We start from the raw sequence: 20,890 nt of genomic DNA, 5'->3' as shown, positions 1-20,890 counted from the left end.
TGATGACATCATAGAAGGCTATCATATTGGTCAAGCATGATTTCCCCTTGGTGAATCCATGTTGTCTATCCTTGATAACCATCGTTTCTTCCAGTTGGAGAATTGGAAGATGGCATCCAGAACAAGTTGTTCAATCACCTTTCCAGGTATGAAATTGAGGCTGACTGGCCTGTAGTTTCCCAGATCCTCCTTCTTGCCCTTTTTGAAGACTGGAGTGACATTGGCTGTCCTTCAGTCTTCAGGCACCTCCATTTGCCAGGACCTTTCAAAAGTGATAGAGTGGTTCAGAAATCACCTCTGCCAGTTCTCTCAGCATAGGTGCCTCTCATTGGAGCCCATGGATTTGTATGCACTAATTTTTGGCTAGACACTCTCTAACTAGATCCACCTCAACCAATAGCAAATCTTCCTTTACCCAGACTCACTCTCAACACTTCATGGTCTGAGATTCCTGAGGGCTAGTTTTAGCATTAAAGACTGAAGCAAAGAAGTATTCAGGATCTCTGTATCAGCATCCCTTGTTACCAAGGCATCCACTTCATTTAGTAGGGGGTATTTTCCCTAGTATTTCTTTTACTGTTGACACACTTAAAGAAACCCTTCTTGTTATCCTTCACCTCCTTTGCAAGGTTTAATTCCAAGAGGGCTGTAGCCTTCTTCATTGCATCCCTACAGGCTCTGACAACATTCCCATTTTATTCCCAGGTAGATAGGCCCTTTTTCCACATTTCATGGAGCTTCTTTCCTCTTAGTTTATCCATGAGTTCCTTGCTCATCCACGCAGGCCTCTTGCCAACTTCCCTCAATTTCTTACTCTTAAGGATGTGGTGATCTTGAGCTTGGATGAAGTGGCGTTTAAGCGCCAACCAGCTCTCACGGGCCTCCTCGCTTTCTACCACTCTAGCCCATGGCTAGTAAGTCTTTGAAGAAGTCAAAGATGGCTTTCCTGAAGTCCAGGGTAGCAATTCTACTTACTGCATTGCTTCTTCCATACAAGATTTTGAACGCCATCTTGTGATCACTGCATCCTGCAACCATCTCGTCCCTGAACAACTAAGCCCTTCCTTGTTAATAAAAACAAGGTCAGGTAGCACATCCATCCTCGTTGGCTCTTCCACCACCTGCGTCAAAAAGTTATCATTCATACACTGCAGGAACTGCCTGGACCTTGTATACCTGGCTGTGTTGCTTATCCAACAAATATCAGGATGGTTGAAGACCCCCATGAGAACGAGTGCAGGGGAACATGAGGATACTTCCAGATGTTTGTAGAAGAGCTCATCCACTTCCTCCTCCTGATCAAGTGGCCTGTAGTACACACCAACAGTGTCACCTATGTTAACCCACTCCTTACTTCTTACCCACTGCCTAACAAATTCTTACCCTCTGCCTAATGAAGAACAGCAAGCCAAAGAAAAAAAAAAGCAGCCCATGTGGGCTGAAATGCATGAAAACTCTCAGTGAACCCAGCACCAGAATGACTCACCCTGAGAGGGTGTGAGGATAGAGCTGCCTGAGGATAGAGGGAACATAAATCTTTTGGGTAAGGAGGAGCACCTGAAAGTGGAGTTTTTATTAAAGTACAGCATGCTTCCACTCCATTTTCATTGGGTACTCTGGGTCTCTACAGGCCCTGATAGCCCCTGGGCAGAGGCAAACGCAGTGGCTTTTCTTGCACTGTGTTGCAATTACTAATTTTTATAAGCTACCTTGTAGGCTAAGTAATGTCCAGTGGCTGTTAGATGTGTCATAGTAGGGTGTAAAACTCCAACAAGTACTTCCTGACTGCTGACCTTTTTGCTTTTTGCCCCTCACTGTCACCTCCCTGCCTGACAGCACTAGGTACAGCAGGTAGGACAGCCTGGTGGAGCCCTATGTAGAGTACTACTCCTGACACTGATTGATGAATTCTATTTAACTGCATCCTAGAGCAGCCCAGAGAGGTGGCAAAAGCAATAACAGAAATGGAAATGAGGTTCTGTAGACCAAGCAAAGTCCTGAGGGAGGCAAGGAAGGTAGTTTTTGAGCCCATGTGGTTACTGTTTCTGATCTTTCTTCCTGTGGCAAAGTATGGTGATATGCAATTCAGGCTTGCTGGTTGTGGTTTAGCAGAAAAGAAAAGGGGGAGATACATTTGTGGAGAATGAAAGTGAAATAAATCCTTTCAAAGAACAATTTTCAAAAGTACTTCATTGGTAACCCATCCATCAGTACCAATGAACTAATGATGTAGTATCAGGAATTGTCATCCTCTGAAAAATGACTCTTCTGATCAAGTGTGACGTAGGCACAGAAGGTGATCTTTTCTGTGAAGGAAGTTCTGGTCCCCTGACCTTCCTTCTGGCTGTGTTACAGAGATGTTTCTAATACATACCAACTCACTCATACAAGGGGTTGGCACAAGCCTCCTCTGTGTCCTGCTGGGCTGTCACCCATGATCACATTGCCCATCTCTTCATGCAGCCTGCTCTTTCTCCGTAGATCATATAAGCCTAGAAAACCCCCCAAAACAAGCACAGTAGGCAAGAGAAAAGCCATGAGCAGCCCAACTGTGAGGAGAACAGGGCCAGTAGGAAGGGCAGGTCACTGTCCTCCCCAGAGCACTTGGAACTCCCATGTCCTGGTCCCAGGTCTCATAGCCACCCCTCTCAAGGATTTTTCTACATACTCAGAAGGAAATGCCTAGTGGTTGTAGTCTAAATCTCATAGGATGGTGCTTCTGGGCAACAAAATTCATTTTTGCTCATGCTGTGAGAGATTTATACCAGCCTCAAATTTTCTGTCAACTATATACCCTGGCTGCTGCAGAGTAGGTTGAGGGCAGGGAAGTGAGCCAAGATAGCTTCCTTTCTCTGACAATGACTTACTTGGGTGGGAGATCTATTTTTTTCCATTGAGAAGTCTGAGAGCTTTTTCAGGCAAAACATTTCTGGGGAAAAAAAAAAAAAAAAGTTTGGTTTCAGAGGTTCTAATGAAAAAGACAGGCAAACTCCAAACCATGCATTTTCTTTGAATTAAATTTTGTTAGTGAAAACCTAAAACTGATAAGCCAGCACTGATGCTGACATGGAAAAGTTTCTTCTTTTCTTTCTGGCCATGTCCTTTTATCCTCTAACTCAGAAAAATGGAGTATAATATGCCTCTTGCTCTCCAAAGACCTGAATAAATTCAAGCAGACAGATGTATAATGAGGTTTATTTAACAGACCCTTTTATACTACAGATGTTTCCACAGACAAGCATGAACGTGGAATCCATCAGTTTCACAGGAAGCTCTTAATACCCACTTGAATTTAAAATACACACTTAAGAAAAAATTGCATTGTATTTTAATAGCTGTGGGTGACTTTGGAGGTTGTGAACACAAGGAGACAAGTGGATGTATTAGCATCAGGCATTAATTCCCATTTTAAGTTCTAGCAGTGTGCGGCAGTCCTTGAACTGTCACAGAGCAGCCACTGCTTTTCTGATCTTGAGAGGGCCTTTTCTGACCAGAAACCAGCAATCATAGCAAATTCTATTGCATTTTTATTAGTCAAACAAACACCCACTGGAGGCCACTCTTTTCACTAGTAGGCATGCTAACACATTTGGTCAAATCCTATGTGTAGTGCCAACAGAGATTTAAACGATAATTCAAAGTTTAAGCCAAAGCTCATTTATGCCCTATTAGGGTCACAGTTGCAGGGGCCAAATTTCACAGCAGTGAGAGGAAAGAGAAGAAACAGATATTCAGCACAACTAACACAATTAATTGGTCAGCTAACTCATCCATGAATTGCTTTGAATGAGAGAATTCTGATGGAATCCTTTTACTTATAAAACCACTGATTCTCTTTCCTCAATGCTTGTAAGGAAAGACAGATATGAAAAAGCATTCCTGATGACATCCACATGTTCACGTGCCTTCCAGTATGGTGAGAAATGCATGTGAGCAATTCCTTATGGCAGCTTTCACAGAGTTCCCAGACACAAAAGCAACCTGAAGGCAACCACATAGCCCAGGGGCATGGTCTCTCCTTGTGCTGAGGGTCAATTCATCCATTTATCTCAGCACTGGCTGAAAATCCACTCTGTTTGTATCCTAAAGAAATGTTGAATAACCACTCATTTCCAGGCTGCTGCCTGAAAGCATAGCAGGGCTCTCTTATTTCAGTTGGATGAAATGTTTTTAGGAGAAATTTCTCTGACAATCTGTGTTTATCACCCTTCTGTTACATGATACACAGTCTTTTCAGCATTACTCAGTCAGGGCTAATTTAATCTTCACTGCAAACCTTTATATTTAAGTCATTTATATCTCTTTTTTGGATAATACAAATGAATTTCAAACCAGGTGTTGCAGCAGTTTTTATTATTACATGCAGCAGAATTATTATTACATGGGCAGCTTGTGTGTGGGAGAGTATTTCATTATCACTTTAGCTTCTTTGTTCCCTCAAGACAAAGAATGGAGAGGTCAGGCTATCCCAGTGTCCTCTGAGAGATGTTAGAAGCAAAGATTCTGCTGAGCTGCCCTTACTCAGGTGCACGGCAGCAGGTTGCCAAGACAAAATATTTTGCTTCGCCTTTTTAGTATATGCAGGCAGTGGTCTGGGAAGGCTCAAAAATGCTTCAGGGGACTTTGTGACTTTTTTCTTTACATGAAACTTGTCAGAAATAATGGTCTTTTAGGAAAACAGGATAACCTTGATTGGATATTGACTCCTATTTTATGGTTGTGTAGGGCAGTAATTTCTAGCTGCATGTTGTCACATGAAAAAACACTCAAAAGCCAAAGTTATCGCAAGGGTCTGTTAACTCCCCATGACTAAGAAGCTGGTTTTTTTCGTGCTATGCTGCCACAGTGACTGCCTCTGCACAGTCAGAATTGAAGGAGAATGGACTTCACCTTGACAAAGGCAGCTTGAATCTACTGATGCTGTGAAAACTTCTCTGAGTATCCATTTTTCTGCATCAGGCTGCCTTCATGCATGGTCTCAGTCTGTCAGTGTTGCTTGACACCGGAGTCTGGAGAAGACTGCTGACATCAGCTGCACAGAAAGCAATAGTGTAAGTAATGCACACAGGCATCTGTTCCATTCTGTTGCTTGTCTCAAGAGAGAGGATTCTTGAAAGTCCAGAACATGCTGTCTATGAGTTCAGCATGATTGCAAGCACCATAGGAAGATTCTGAAAAAGAAAAATATCATAGTTTTAATAGAAGACTAATATGGTTGTTGAAGCAAGGGGGGGACCTCATCTCTCCTTAAACCATAATGGTTACAAAATGTGAGACTCTCGTTTCCCTAAATTACTTCTTACTAAGGCACTTCAGTGCACTAATCTCGGCAAATAGCCATCCCATTGTAGCTTCTCTCTAGGCATCCACTAAGCTAGCCTCCCATTCCCATGCTGAAAGAAGTGGCTGCCACTGACTGCTGAATTATAGGCTCTGGCGTTGCCAGGATGACATTTCATAACAACAAAAATATTAACAAACAAACAAAAGGAAAGCAACTGAGAAAGCATCTGAGGGGAATAGGATGTGTTTTCCTTCCAACTGCTGCACATGTGACAGCATGATACCCTCTAAGACGGCATGAGCTGGAGATGGTGCCAACACACAGCAATGAGCCACCTACCACTTCTCATGGAACTAGAGGCAAGCAGGATCCTCTCCAATCATCTAGCAATATCGCCAGCCCAGAGATTTGAGCCTCAGTTTAATTTTAGCTGCTGCTGGCAATCAGGACGTGTGGGCAGTTGCACACTGTGCATGCCAATGTCACATAATGGTCTTGGCCAGTCCTTCCCTTCACTTTCCAAATTGCAGTTCAAGTAAACTAATAAAGGAAAGCTTCACGTATGAGAGCTGAGGTTACCCCACAGCTTCAGTCCTGTGTCATGTCTCAGGCACTGATCCCAGTGACAGTGGCAAACCCAAGCCAAGCAGGGCCTGTCGCTCATCCTGTGTGTTTATATGCTTCTATCCCCATACAAACTTCTCCACTGAGTCTGTGCAACAGCTTACAGGACACATAATTAAAAGGATCACAAAACTAATCCAGCTGAAAAATAACCCTAACAAAATATACTGTGAGGGTTATTTTAAATAGTGTATCAATTCTGTGCAAATACCAGGCATGCCTACTTGAATATTATGTCATATATAGTTGCCTTATATATGCTTTTATGCATGTAAACTTTTAATATGTCTACTGCAAAACATCAAAACTTGACATTTCTAATTCAGATGAGTTTATTACTGTGGTTTCACTGAAGTACAACAATAAAACCCCACTTCACAGAGCCTCTGCCATGCATTCTGCTAGTTCTTATTGCCCCTTTCATTGCTGGGACCCCAGTTCTGTCACCTTAGAAGACAGCAGACTACACACCGTAGTCAGGACAGAAAATGTATTTTATAGAATCACAAAATCATTAAGGCAGGAAAAGACCTCTGAGATGACCTAGTCCAACCTTTAGCCCACCCCCACCATGCCCACTGCCCACTTCCCTCAGTGCCACATCCACACAGCTCCTGAACACCTCCAGGGACAGTGACTGCACCACCTCCCTGGGCAGCCTGTGCCACTGCCTCACTACGCTTGCTAAGAAGAAATTTCTCTTGATATCCAACCTGATTTAATGCAATGAGCATAAAATCTGGGCAACAGCAATGATGGCCCCCCAAACAATCAGCCTTTTGACCCTCCATCATCTGCCTGGTCTGCAACCTAATGATGAGAGAAACAGCCAGGCCAGAGTGCATGCCCTGCTCTCAGCTGCAGTCCTGGAGTGATCTGCCCCTCCTCTCATGGCTCCCATGGCATGGCACTCACACACCACGCTGTGTGGCAGTGTAATGAAAATGACTTTTTAATAAAAAAGGCCCTGCTTTTGAAGCCAGAGGTAAAAAGATCATAAATCTTTAGAAACAGCTCATTAGGAAGCTGGAATTAAGCACAAGTGAGTAGGAATTTTAAAGATGACATCCTAATTTTTTAATTTAAATTATTGGCACTGCAATCTTCTATTAATTTCCTTCTAATTTGTGTATGGACTTAAGAGAAAATACAGCCCCCATCCATCTTGTCAGACACATTCAGGATTTTAACAGCAAGATATCGAGAGCACAAGCCCAAGGTTAGTGCAGAGAAAGCTGCAGAAGGACCCCGCTGCCATGGGAAGTCTGAGCACCTCTCATTTTGTAGCACGAGGCCCACAGATCCTTGTGACCTCACAGTTCCTTTTTTCTACATTACTTCAGCTGAAGAGCTTCAAGCACACCGCTGAAAATGTCAGAGAACAAATCAGTACTGAGAAGAGAGCGCTGCTGATGTGCACCACATCACATGCAAAGAGCGGGGCAGCGGTCCTTCCTGCAGCACTTGTGCTGGTACAAGTGCTACTGTGTGACTCTTCACCCCAGGGGAAGGGAGAAGTGCTGGGATTCTGAACTTCCTCCAAATAACTGTCCTCCTACTAGTTCAGCACAATGATCAGGAAGCATTAGAAACCATCAGAGTTACAGGAAGGCTGTGTGGAAGGAAAGGACCTCGGGGTCCTGTTCAATGCTTGGCTCAATGTGATCAAGTAGAGTGCCCAGGTGGCCAAAGAGGCCTACGGCATCCTGGCTTGTATCAGCAATAGTTGCAGCCAGCAGCCAGCACTGATCGTCCCTCTATACTCAGCTCTGGTGAGGCCGCACCTTGAGTGCTGTTTTCAGTTTTGAGCCCCTCACTACAAGAAAGACATTGAGGCTCTGGAACGTGTCCAGAGAAGGGCAATAAAGCTGTTGAGGGGTCTGGAGAACAACTCTTATGGGGATCAGCTGAGGGAGCTGGGGTTGTTCCGTCTAGAGAAGAGGTCCATGGGAGACCTTACCACTCACAACCTGAAAGGAGGTTGTGGTGAGGTGGGGGTCAGTCTCTTTTCAGTGATAGGATGAGAGGGAATAGCTTCAAGTTGTGCCAGGGGAGATTCGGGTTGGATGTTAGGAAAAATTTATTCTTAGGAGGAGTGGTGATGCAGTGGCACAGGCTGCCCAAGGAGGTAGTGAGGTCACTGTCCCTGGAGGTGTTCAACAGCTGTGTGGATGAGGGATGTGGTCAGTGGACATGTCATGGAAGGTGGACAGTTGGACTAGATGATCTTAGAGCCCTTTTCCAAACTTATGATTCTATGATGTCTAGATGTGACATTGCAGAAAACCACAGCACTCTTTTAGATAGGATGAGTGTAATTTTTACAGTTGCAGAAAGGCTGGATAGAACATAATCACCAGTTTATCCAGTGCATTTGTTGTTCAGTACTCTGGGAGATGGGATTTGTCTGAGGGCAGGAAGGTGAAAGCTCAATACCTACAAACACCAGGCACAGAAGGTGTGAGGAGGAAGAGGAGCAATGCAATCCACATGGAGATGTGCAAGCAGCAAACCTCAGGAGAGGTCAGGTGCAGCATTACAAATGGGCAGCTCTCTGCTGGGCTTTGTGACAAAGCTGTGAAGCAGCATGAAAAAATAAAAATCCAGTAAAAATGGATTTGTACTTTCAAGAGCAGTTGTAACAGACTCCCTGCAAAGTCAGGCCAGAGGCCGTGAGAGTGTTTTGTCACTGTAGTCCTTGCCTCCATGATGATTTGTAGCAAAACCAAGCATCTTTCTCATAGGGGAAAAAAAGCCTATGACGTGATGCTGGCCACATTTGCCAAGACTCACCATTGTTAATGACTTCCTGACTTTCAACTTGATACATCTTTTTTGCTTGCTTTCCAGCCTTCTTGTGTTCCTTTGTCCATTTGCACGTCACCTTACCAGATTTTTCTGGGCTTTGTTCTAATGTGAAATATGACCAAGTTATGTGCAAAGCATTGGCATGCATTCATCATTACCTCTTTCCCAGATTTAATTTTCTTGACTGCATTGTTCATGTTTCTTGGCTGGCAGCACCCTTACCATTACCTTTAGGCTATAAATACCCACTGATTCCCCTGAGACTTGGACCACATGGATCTTCCCCTATAAGACTGCCAAACACCCATAGCAGTGACACTTTCCCTGCTCCTTCCCTTGGCATACACACAAGCCACCCTTGTTAGCATTTTCTACTGAGAGCAGCCCCATCTTGGCCTAGTGGTTTTGAGGAATGGGTCTGCAATAGCTCAGGGGTACAGCAACCCTCAGAGCATAGAGCCAATGCAAGGCAGAGCAAAAGCCCTGGCAATTGAGCAATGATGCTGCCTGTGTTGGCACACTGGGACATGCTTGCCTTACTGAGGGTGAGCCAGCCATGCTACACAGGACAATGAGGACTTTCTCCTTTTAGTAGGCTCCCATTCCTCATGGGGAGAACACAGGTTACCACACTGGTGGCTGACATCACCCACCCAGCCCCAGAGTGGCAGAGGCCAGACTGCAGTGGAGGCAATGCCATCAGACAGCATAAGCTGCCGATGAGGGCAGAACACTGAATCCTATCACCTTGGAAATGCCCCACACCACCCACAGAGAGTTCAGCTCTACCATATATGCATATATATTGCCTTCTTATAACCTCAGGATGTGCCCTCTCAGTTCAGAGCATCATCAAATTATATAGAGTGCTGCTGTGTTAGAATTCATTGTCAGAGTGACATCAGCTGGGAGAAGCTGGTACTGGAGCAGAGCTGCATTTCAAAGAAGTTTATATCCAACCAAAACCAAATTGCTCCCTAGTTCCAAAGCAGAACATCTCAATTCTTCCAACATCCAAAAATCCTGGGCAAATTATAACTTCTTTTAATCCAAAAGCAACCAATGACTTCTTGCTTCAAAAGAGTTACCCAGATTAATACCAAATGAAATACTTCAATTATTCATGCGAACCATAAATTCTTTATAAATTAAATTAACAAGAGAAAACTAGAGAGAAAGAGTGAAGAAAACTCTGGTGAAAGGACAGAGTTGGGTTTTTCTCTTTCAGTCATATAGAAATGAATCTTCAGCACTTGCTCTCAGGAGGTTGGAGATGGCAATTGCCTTACCGTAGGGACAGCTGGTTGGCAAAATTCTTTCATTTTTGGTCACTGTATTTTAATATTTTAAGACTATCTGTTTCTCGTTAAAAGGCAAGGCAGCTGCAACACAGTGCTAAGTGATTCAGCATATGTTTTTAATAATTTCTGTTTCTGGCTGGCAACATATTTTACACGCAAGAACATAGTATATTTCATATGATCTTGGCATAGATCAGGATTGTATTTCTTTCTGACAGATATTAACAATTGCTGTAAAGTAAATTACCTTAGATAATTCTGGCATTTGTAGATGAGTGGAAAACATACCAAGATTTTCTTTGGAAGAAAAGCATACTTCATTTTCAAATACATGATAGTTGAGGTTGAAGAAATCCTCCGAGAGGAAGATGGGTAAAAAAAAGCCTTGGAGACTCAAAATCCATGTTGAAAGATTTGTATTTTTCTTGCAGCAGGAGGCTGTAATCTTTATGGAAATTTTTCAGCTGAAGAACTCCATACGTGCAGTTGAGCTTGTCTTTTGGGAAAAGAAGCTGCATGAACTCTTACTTAGTAATGCCTGTGGTGTATGCTCCTCTCTAATCTATTATGGATTTATTGAACCACCACAGCATTGACAGAAGGACTTTGGATTATGATTATGTTTAGTGACTAGAGTTGTGCAGTCCCAGCAAGTGATGGGCATTTTCAGTGCCTAAGGTATGTCTTACAGAGGGAAACTGCCACCTTTTTCATACAGAAAGCTGAATACCCTAAAGGTCACAGGAAACAAAGCTTTCTAGACACAAGCTAATTTAAGAAATAGCCATGAAAAATTGGACTGCACGCAGCAAGTCTTTTGGGAGAAAGCTGAGATTCCCAGAAGAACATCACTCCTGGCCTTTCCTTTGCACCAACACCCTTTGGTACAGAGACAGGTGCTGAGCTAGTGTGTTCTCTGGGACTACTGTCAGGAAATGGAGATGTCTTTAGCTCATCCATTTCATTAAAGGAGCTTCAAGGTGATATCACAAAAGGGAAAGTGCTCAGTGGAGTAAATATCCTCAGTAATTATCAAACAATTAATTGAAGTTAGATTGAATGGAAGCTTGCTTGTTTCTTAGCAGCAAACAGCATCTGGCCAAACTTCAGTTTTGCTGCTGGTTGAAAGAAAATTATAATCAGTAGTAGCTCAAGCAATAGAAAAAGCAGAGAGCACTGCAGCACAGTTCTCTTTTGCAAGAGTTCTACTATGATCACAAGGCCAAATACAGTTTAAAAGAAGAAATACAGATGCCCCAGTATTTAGAAGCTTTGGAAACAAAGACTTTAAATGGGCCACAGAAAATATTTAATTGGTCAGTGCTCTAATATAACACTCTGCTGGGAAGCTGACTGGTCCTGGGATGAATCTGTTACCTGGAGTTGAAAATAATTCTCCATGGGACACTTGAAGTTTAATCAGACCAGGTTTTTCAAAACCCTATGCTGAAGCCCACATAATGAGAAATGTTTCTAGCTGAATGCTGTTAAAAATGAAAGAGAGAAACTACTCTTTCTTGCCCAAGGGCGTAATGAATTTCAGTTGCTTCAGTTCTTAGATAGCAAGATATACACAAAAGCTATGCCGATGCTGTCTGGTTTATTTACATCTGAGATGTGGTGCCAGCAGGAAACACCTCCTGGCTTACAACACCAGGCCCACTTTCAGTCAGCGGTCAGCATCAGCAGCACTCCCTGCTTTTTCTCAGAGAAATTAGAAGTTTCTTGTCTTCCTTGCATTTTAGGTTTCTGGCGATGTTTGTTTCCCCCCCTGCTTGCTTGTGTGTACATTCAGTTAACGTTAGTGCTCTACCTGCATGTAAACGCAGCCTATTAAATAATATTCCCATCCTCAGTGAAAATTTCAGAGTACCTTTGCACCTCTAAGGAAAACATTTTTATTTCTTCCTTCATTTTTTCTCTTCCATCTCTTAAAAAAAATAAATAAAAGCTGTATTTAAGCTTCCTCTATGGAGTAGTGAAGTCCAAAAGACACAATACTATCTGACCAAGCAAGGCTACAAGCAAAAACCCATACAACATATACAACCATAGAATCATTGAGATCGGAAAAGACCTCCAAGATCATACAGTTCAACCATCAGCCCACCCCCAAAATGCTCACAAACCACATCCCACTGCTATATCTTGAAACCTCCAGAGATGGTGACTCCACCACCTCCCTGAGCAGCCTGTGCCACTGCTTCATCGCTCCTGAAAAGAAATTGCTCATAACACCCAACCTGAACTTCTGTACTTCAACTACTGTAGTTGAACAGTTCAGCAAATGGCTATTCCACAGCTGCTGGCTGCACCAAGACTGACTTGTGCTTTATTTTCCTACAGAGCAGGCCAATTCAGGTATGTTCTTGCTTGGGTATTCAGTCTCACAGAACTTGGAACACTTGAGGGTATTGTAACTCTTCAAATATAATTGTAGCAGGGGTGGAAAAGATAGTAGAGCAGTAAAGACAGACTTTTGTTCCTAAAAATCCTACAACAAAAGCCTTCCCCAGCTAACTTTCTCCTTTTGTTCTTACAGAGCTCACTGTAGGGCTGGTGGATTATTCCTGAGGACATGTTCAAGCTCCTGTTACAACTCTTAGTCCCATGGTGGGTATAGTTCCGGTCATATTATTAGGAAACCAAAGTCCCATTGTGTGTATATGTATTTGCACAGTTCCTGTAAAGCCCAACACTTTGGGATGCCTTCGGATGCAGAGAACATACTTCATCTGGGGAAAAAATATAAAAGGCTTTGAGTTTTCTGCAATAAAATTTTACCTTAGTTAGGATTTTTTCTAAAACAACCTTATTTTATATTTTGGTTTCAGTCCTGAAATAGTCAAAACTGTGTCTCACTGATATCTTTCCCTCTAATTAATCTAATCTCTTTCACTTTCTTGCATTTTCACATTTTCAAACCTTTCTTTTTTCATGCCCACACTTCGCAGCTTTTGCCCTTACTAGGTTGGCTGTTAGTAGTGGATTTTTTTTTTTTTCCCCATTACTTTTATTAATCTATTTCTTTTACGTACACTTATATCTCACTGCCTTCTATAACTGAGGCTTCTTGAAAGCCCAGGTCCTATGAAGCATACACCTTGAGTGAGCATACTGAAAAACCTAGGTTTGGTGGGAAGAAAGGGAAAGCAGTTAACTTTTTTTTTTTTTTAAACCCAAAATATACCTTTCTCTAACTGGGAGGAATTACAAACAAGCAACAAATCTTATTTCCAAGAAACAGCTTGTTTGGTGCCAACTGTGCTTGCTTAAATTATAATTCATGTAACTATTTCTGCTTGCTTTTGATTTGTGAGTTCTGATACATGGAAATACAGCTCTTAAATGGTAATTTCTTCCCTGTTTAGATTATAACATAAATTGCAAAAATCAGAAAAGATGTGTTAACATATCAGATCTACTATGGATAAAAATATGGATAAAAATACAATTTCTATAAGTTTTCACATTCATCAGAACTACAATGAGATAATCAAGTGTTTCTCCTGCTGCTTCTAAACAACAATTCAACACTGGCAGCCTGAAAGCAACCTCAAAGAATTAACCTAATGTTTTGATCATCTACTATCCATCAGTTCCTTTACAATTCAAGAACTGCTGGGCAATAAAAAAAAAAAGCATTTCAGACAATTTCATCTGTTTCTGGTAGCATTAGACAAACACCTAAGTACAACCGTTCCTGATACTTACCTCCACCTTTTAGCTACTTTTTATTCAGTAACAGCTTATGATCACTCTTATTATCTTTGAATTCTTTCCTTTCATAGATTGCTATGGTGATGCTACCTTATAAAAGAACATACCTGGATGTTGTGTGTCACAAACCCCAAACACAAGGATCAGACCTTCTGTTGAGACAAGAACAACTCCATAGGTTGCAGACATCTTCTGGCACCACTGCCATTACCACCATTTAATCCAGAAAATCAGTGCCACAATTATTTTAATTAGAGACAGATATCAAATATTTGTGTTTTTTTTTTTTTTTCCTTCCCCCTTCTCAGCCTTTTTTTTTTTTTAAACCTTAGTTTCAAATTATTAATGGCTAAAACATCAATACTCTCCAATTACAAGCTGGTAAAGTTTCAGTTTGATGCCTGGTAAGGTGCTGTGGGTACTCAACCTGAAATACAGATACAAAATGTAACTGAGGTATATTATTAATTACTGAAGTAATATTGGTTAGAGTAACTCATATCACAAATTACTTTCTCAAAAGAAGTTACACAGCACCAAGTCAAATATATTGTAGAAATCATAATACTGTGTTGCTAGGTGAGCAACAGAACACGCGTGATTTTGAAGAGCAAACTAAAATCCCCATTGCAATTGGTGTATTTCCCATAAACCAGAGCAATCAGATCTTGTGTAATGCTTCCTTCAAAAAATTCTCCCTAAACTCCTGTCAGTGGACATTGCATCACACTTCTTTCATTAATCAAGCAATGGAGTCCTGTGTTGTCTTGTTCTGCTTACAATTGATGGCTGTAAGCTGTCGATTCATAATTCTGTTGTTCCAATCAAAACATGAATCCCAAATCAAACTCAGATGGACATGAAGATACTAATTACTATGAGCACCAATAAGAGGTGGTCATTTCACTGGATACTGAGCACGTTTAAATGCGCTTTAGAAGGTCAACAAATTACTGAAAGTTCCTCAAAATGCCAAGGGAAACAGAAACACTATTAAACTGAGCAATCAGTTCAGTTTAAAGATGACCAAATATTTCAGTGTTGAATTTGGCAGTCTAGGTGGATGAGATAAGAGGTACACTGAGAAGATTTCTATCAAGATACATTTAAAAATAAGGTAATAACTGTGTAAATAGAATTTGATCTTCTGAACAAGAACAGAGCTAACAGTGGAGTTGACAGGCCACGTGAAGTAAGGGAGACTACAAGAATGAAAAGTCCTTGCTGCGATGCACTCATTTACTGATTAATACAAATCTTTCAATCTTAAGCATTCCTAAAAGAACAGAATTACTGTTTTCCCAGCATCCATTACATCCTACTGTTGTTTCCATCATTATTTTTTATTATAGACCCATTTTAAGATTTGCAATTAAGATGTTAAAGTAAGCTGTTACAATAATGAGGTATACTGAGTTCCAGTAGAAAATACACAGGCAAGTATCAAGTCAAAGACTACACAACTTCAAAAAAATGATAATTTGCCTTCTTCCTGTAACTCATTTGTGATCTTAGAAGTAATGAAAATGCAGTGCATACATTAATCCTTAAACTGATCATGCATGAATATTACAGACAGCTTTCTGAAAAATTAACAAGTCAACAGACACTGGCTGTATAACATTTTTATTTTACTATATTGACATTTTATGCACAAATATTTTAGAGTAAAAATAACTGTTTCATGTAAAATTACCAAAAAAAATGAAAAACACAAAACAAATACATAATTATCAGCAGAGTATAAGTGTCTTTATTTAAAGAGTAAAAAGTATGCAAAAACCTTCTCTTTTACAAAAAATTCGGGAATATTCTTTCTATCTTTTCATCTGGCAGCATCAGAACAACTCTCAACAATATATTCTACATCCTTTTTTCACTGAAGACATCAAGTTAGTCACAGGTTTCTCCCTCAACTACAGAAAATATGACAGTGATTCTATACTGTTTGAAAGATTTCTTCTTTGCTAAATTAGAACAAGGTGGAAAAGTATATGACCAAAACAACCCAAAGAACTGTTTACCTACTGAAAAACTACAAACTAACAAGCAGATGTATTTACAAATCAAGTGTGACATCAGAACTTTCCCCTAGAGGGCTTACCACATACAAAGAACATTCAGGGGATAAATAACTGATATTACATTTCAACTTCAGTTTATCCTACTGCAGTCCAGTTAGATGTAGTAATTTTTTTTTTTTTTTAAACTTCTTTTTTTGTACTGTATTTTAACAAAGAGGCTTTTCATGAACTCTACTAAATAGAACTAGTGACTTGTATTGGACTTCTGTTTAGTAAAGGCATGATGTTATATACATAGTTGCTGCCACTGAACTATCAGCTTCACCTTACTCTTCGTAAGCAAATCTACACCTATTTGCATAAGTCACCTCAAGCACTTGCCAATAGGTGGAGTTGGACTATTTTAACAGCAAAAGTGGATTGATGGTTGACTTCTAGTGACAGACATACCTTGCTCATGGCTTAGAAGATTTCATTTAAGAAAAAAAGTCAACATGCTTAGTTGATGGAGTACTTTAAGCGCCCAAGAATGAAAACAATATTAGGGGTTGATGAAAAGATCTGTCAAGAAAGTGTTATAGTTATGGAAGTAATAAAAAGGTAAACTAGAAACGCATGCAAGTTTTTCAATTAATCAAAAGCTATCTGCAAATGAACACGCACCTATAAAGCAAACAGCTTTGTCCTCAACCCGTCTTTAAAATAAAGATGAATATTCTGTTTTCTGTCCTCTGACTACCAGTAAGACCATTCCTTTTTAGCCTAAGAACAACAACCCAGTACTCCCGCTACTCACCATGTAAGTACATTTTATATTTAGAAAGTCTCTGTACAAGCACTTTTTATTTAAGGTTTAAGGGTAGCTGAAGTAAAAGGTTTTCCCTTAACCATTTGCATTTTAATTAAATGTGAAATGTTAGTGGGAGCAGGGTGCTCAGTTATAAAAAGTTAGGAAATATGCCTTATAACAATTACAATGTTTAATAACACAAAAGGGCAGTAATAAAACCATACTATTTTCAAACATCAAAAGAAACAGTCATAAGAGTAGAAGCTCAAACATTGCAGTCTACTTTTTACTGCACTTTTGTATGAAGTTCTCTCTATACCAGTGTCTCAAAATTCAAAATATATTCCAAGTATTTCTATTCATAATCCATACTTCAAATTGTACCCAGCTCTGGAGCACGCATTTGGCTTATGAAGCTTCAGAAACATCATTTGAAGTTCAGAAAGAAATTAATTTTAAATAAAAATTACACATCTTTGCACTTTTATATAAGTCATTCTGTACAATAATTTGGAAATTAAATTTCAATTCTCTTTAAAACTATTTTCAACTTGCATTTTGTTTCTAATGAGCAAGGGACTAATGACTGTGATTAACTTAGGTCTTCGGTCACTAGGGTTGACTATCATGCAGGCATAAAGCACCTGGCAGAACAGAGCATAAAAACAAGCAAACAAACAAAACCCACCTGCAGACTACTCTTTGGGTGAGGGATATTTTTTTCAAGTTTTCAAATCACCTGATGGGAGAATGGTGGGGGAAGTAGTTTTGTTTTATATTACATGGCTAGCATCAACAAGGTCTTTTAACAGGTTAGTACTTGCCCTCATAAATACATATTACAGTGAAATACTCGTAATTGGCTTTTCATCTAAGCCAGATCTAAACCTGGATCTCCTTCTTCAGCACAGATCTTCAGTTCTGCCTACTCTTAGTTTCCTTTCTTTATAAACACAGAAGTTATTTGAGGAACCCAATGCTTTGTCATGTTTGGTGTGCCTTTCAGCTCTGCTTGATTAGGTAAGAGTAATGAACATTTAAGGTTCATTTAAGTTTAAAAGCATCAAATTCAACTTGGTAGCTCAGCAGAGAACAAAAAGCCAGAAAGAACCCAATCCGGACAACTGATCAGCCTGCGTTTACTTCATTTTTGTTAAAAAGCACTGCAAAAATGATTTTGTAGAGCTGTGAACGCAGAATGCTGACCAGTTCAACTTTTTTTTACCCATTTTAGGTTGTATATCATAGAGTCCCTGACTCAAAGTTGCAGAAGTTGTGATCTCTTAACTTACACTGAAACATATGCTGCTAAAAGATCCAAATTTACGTAAGTCCCAGTTCTTTGTAAAAAATCATGCATGGTATTGTATTGTGAAGAAAAAGAAGAAGCTTCCATTTCAGACAAAAGTAAAGCAACTTCTCTGGCTATATAGGAAAGGCCATGGGTTCCCACTTTCAGGTCCTACTTAATTATCTTTCTCTGTTTGCAGGGATGCAGTAGCTAGTGCTACTGCTGTAACTGGCTGCGCAATGCCATGAAGCTGCATCTTTGCTAGTTTCTTTTGTTCGCATTCTCTGACCAACCGATTCAGCTCTGCTGCGCTGTATCCGATGAGAGTTTTCAAGTCACACACAAATTTGTAGACAAACCTCTTGCCTTGCACTTTGCATATCATGTCTCCATCATAATAGTATCTGTAAAAAAACAAAAACAACAAAACAAACAAATTAAGTTCTCAGAATCTGTAACTTCCACACACGAGTCATTTACTTAAAGACACTTGGATGCTGAAATAAGAATCTTTCACATTAAGATTCTCATGTAATTTTATGTATCAAGATAAACTTTGGGTGTTTTCTTTCACGAGAAAAGGAAGAGAGTTGAAAGCTGCCCCTTGCACTCTGATGTACTCTAAAGGGAAACAAAGCAGTAATTATTTTATAAGCTGTATAAAGCACCAAGTCCATCATTTCTAAGCTGGACCAGTTCAAAAACAGCTTGTGGTTGGAGAAGTAGGGATGGAAGTTTACACAGTGCTTTGCCTTAGTAAGAAGGTATTATCTCCTCCCTCATTATTGTCTCTTGCCTTCTTTGCTCATCTCTGCTTTCCTGAGATAAACAGTTTATGTTTGAAGCAGCCTGAAAATCAGCACTGGTTTTTACAGTATTAAACAGAATAGGAAGAAAAAAGGTAAAGATATTTCTCTTTGAACAGCAAGATCAATTTAAGGAAAGTTAAAAAAAAAGTTAAGTAAAAAGACTTCCTATTTTCCCCTAGTCCTAGAAGACAAAAGGTAAGTTCCTAAGAATGTAACCAAATTTTGTGCCATACTATAAACAATCAAGTTAGAGTTGAGGGTATATGACAACACAGTCTAATCATATGTGATAAGATATATGTTGAACACGTTTCTAGTTAAGCATTTGCCTATCCAAAAACCACAAGCATAATTCTCTAAATACCAATGCAAGTTTTATCAGCTATCAGAATGTTTTGAATCACATGGAAACTTTGCTTCAGAATAATAGAGGAAATTAATACTTTTTTTTTTTCCCCAAGTCTTACTTTGCTACAGGGTAATTAAACATATGCTGATTGTAGAAAATATACTAAGTTATATGAATAACAGCAAGCTGCTCCTCCACTTCTCATGACAAAAACTGTTTTTCCCACAGCTGGGTAGAAGATCTAGCACGTTTCTCAATGATATCATTTTCAGCACTAATCAAAACTGATACAGTAATTTCAGTACATTGATAAACAAAACATTACTATTTTTGTTTTAATAAAAGTTCAGCTTGGCAGCAGTGTTTATCTCAGCAGTAAGTAAGTAAGAGGCATTAAAGATCCCTTCAGACATTCAAGTGTTAGAAAACATGTCAATTGCAAAATGGCAAGATTTTGAGGAATGTGGTTTCTGTAATTCATTAACTGAAATATAACTGTAAAACTTCTCTTATAATAATTTACAGAAACTACTGTTCAGACATCTGTTTAACATCATAGTCATAAGAACATTATTCCAGAGTTCTTCAGCTGCTTTTAAGACCTTCTGCAAAGCTTGTTGATAAACTCCCCCAAAAATTAGCATCATTTATAAAATTTGATGTTTCAGTAAGTTTTCACATATACCTTCTATGCATAAATACAGATTCAGAAAAACTGGAAACAGTGGAATGGTACTGCAGTCCTTCAAATCTTTTTTAAAGCCTTGTCAACTCCTGGGCCAGAATCCTTTTCCCCCTTTGACCCAGGTGGACCCTATCTGTAGCCATCAGGTAAGTAAATCACCTCATGGTCAAAAAAGCCAAAATTCCTGTGGTAGCACCAGCTTCATAGCCACATATTTATTATATGGGTATACCTGGTCCTCTCAGTATCCTTCCAAGCCACTAAAGGGAAACGGAAAACATTATCTGTACCCCCAACTCTGTCCACTAATTGTTCCAAGTCCCCTTTGATAGCCCCCATGTTTCTCTTAGCAATTTCATTGCTGCCAGCCTGAACTATCAGTAGGGGATCATAACATAATCAGTAAGAAGGAAGAAACAAGGTCAGGAAATTTTCTAGTCATGTCTCTGACCCAGGCGCCAGGGAGGCAGCAAGCTTCCCTACGGATAGAGACTGGCTCACATATTGGGCCCCCCGTTCTCTACAGAAGGGAAGAGTCTATGTCAATTACCCTTCTTTCCTTCATTGTAGAAGCAGCCTTAAGGCTTAGAGTTGTCCTCCTTGCCCTAGACAACCTCCTGGGTGGATCTTCCACTGCACCCTCACTTACCTGTCCCTCAAGTTCCAGATTCTCAACCTATTGCACAAGGGCACCTGGGAAGAGATGGCATCAGGGGGACTTACCAGCTATGTTCCATTACCTATAGAGAAGTCACTGAGAAAAGAAAAGCCACGTATGGTGGCACAAAGCAGGAGAACAACAATTGGCATAAGACAGAATGGGAAGGGACTAGGTAGGAGAACTTCTTCCCCCAGAGGACAGGCAAGGAGTGGGATGAGTTGCCCAGTGACATTGTATGGTTAAGCTGTGTATCTGCTGCCTGCCAATTTCTTCCAATGCCTCCTGTTCATGTAAATTAGATAGCAAAGAGTTGTTTTTACTTACTCCATGCCAATTCATGAACTTATAAACTTCAGTCTTCCTCAGCGTTAGCATTATTTCCTCAAAGAGGTAAACTTACAGAGAATTTGGTATTTTTTAAACAATGCTAGATGAATTTACCTCCTTTTATGAAAAATAACATAGCCAAAACTGGAAATGATTAGAAATCCATCTTATATCTCAGACATCAACACAACTTTACTCTAAAACTATTTGAATATTT

The 20,890-nt window shown here is 40.1% G+C and overlaps 1 protein-coding gene and 1 long non-coding RNA gene across 4 annotated transcripts in view; one reads left to right on the top strand and one right to left on the bottom strand.

The window, feature by feature from the left end:
• The first annotated feature begins 13 nt into the window (after positions 1-13).
• Positions 14-14,905, top strand: LOC116242091 (uncharacterized). The gene is made up of 4 exons (XR_004169658.2): positions 14-146; positions 4,960-5,051; positions 12,560-12,630; positions 13,809-14,905. It is a non-coding gene; the product is annotated as an uncharacterized LOC116242091 (long non-coding RNA).
• A 555-nt stretch (positions 14,906-15,460) lies between these two features.
• The window catches only part of GABPA (GA binding protein transcription factor subunit alpha), a 24,472-nt gene continuing 19,042 nt past the window's right edge, over positions 15,461-20,890 (bottom strand). For 2 of the 3 annotated variants that reach the window (XM_031612680.2, XM_090121416.1), the window contains one exon: positions 15,461-18,246. In XM_031612680.2, the coding sequence (XP_031468540.1) occupies positions 18,018-18,246 (229 nt within the window). In that variant the 3' untranslated portion in view covers positions 15,461-18,017. The remainder of the gene's footprint in view (positions 18,247-20,890) is intronic. The other variant, XM_090121410.1, reaches the window with a different exon arrangement.

The sequence above is a fragment of the Phasianus colchicus genome, chromosome 1 (genome assembly GCF_987193195.1).
Source record: "Phasianus colchicus chromosome 1, bPhaCol1.hap1.1, whole genome shotgun sequence".
NCBI classification, from domain to species: Eukaryota; Metazoa; Chordata; class Aves; order Galliformes; family Phasianidae; genus Phasianus; species Phasianus colchicus.
This window is presented reverse-complemented; position numbering and strand designations above follow the sequence as displayed.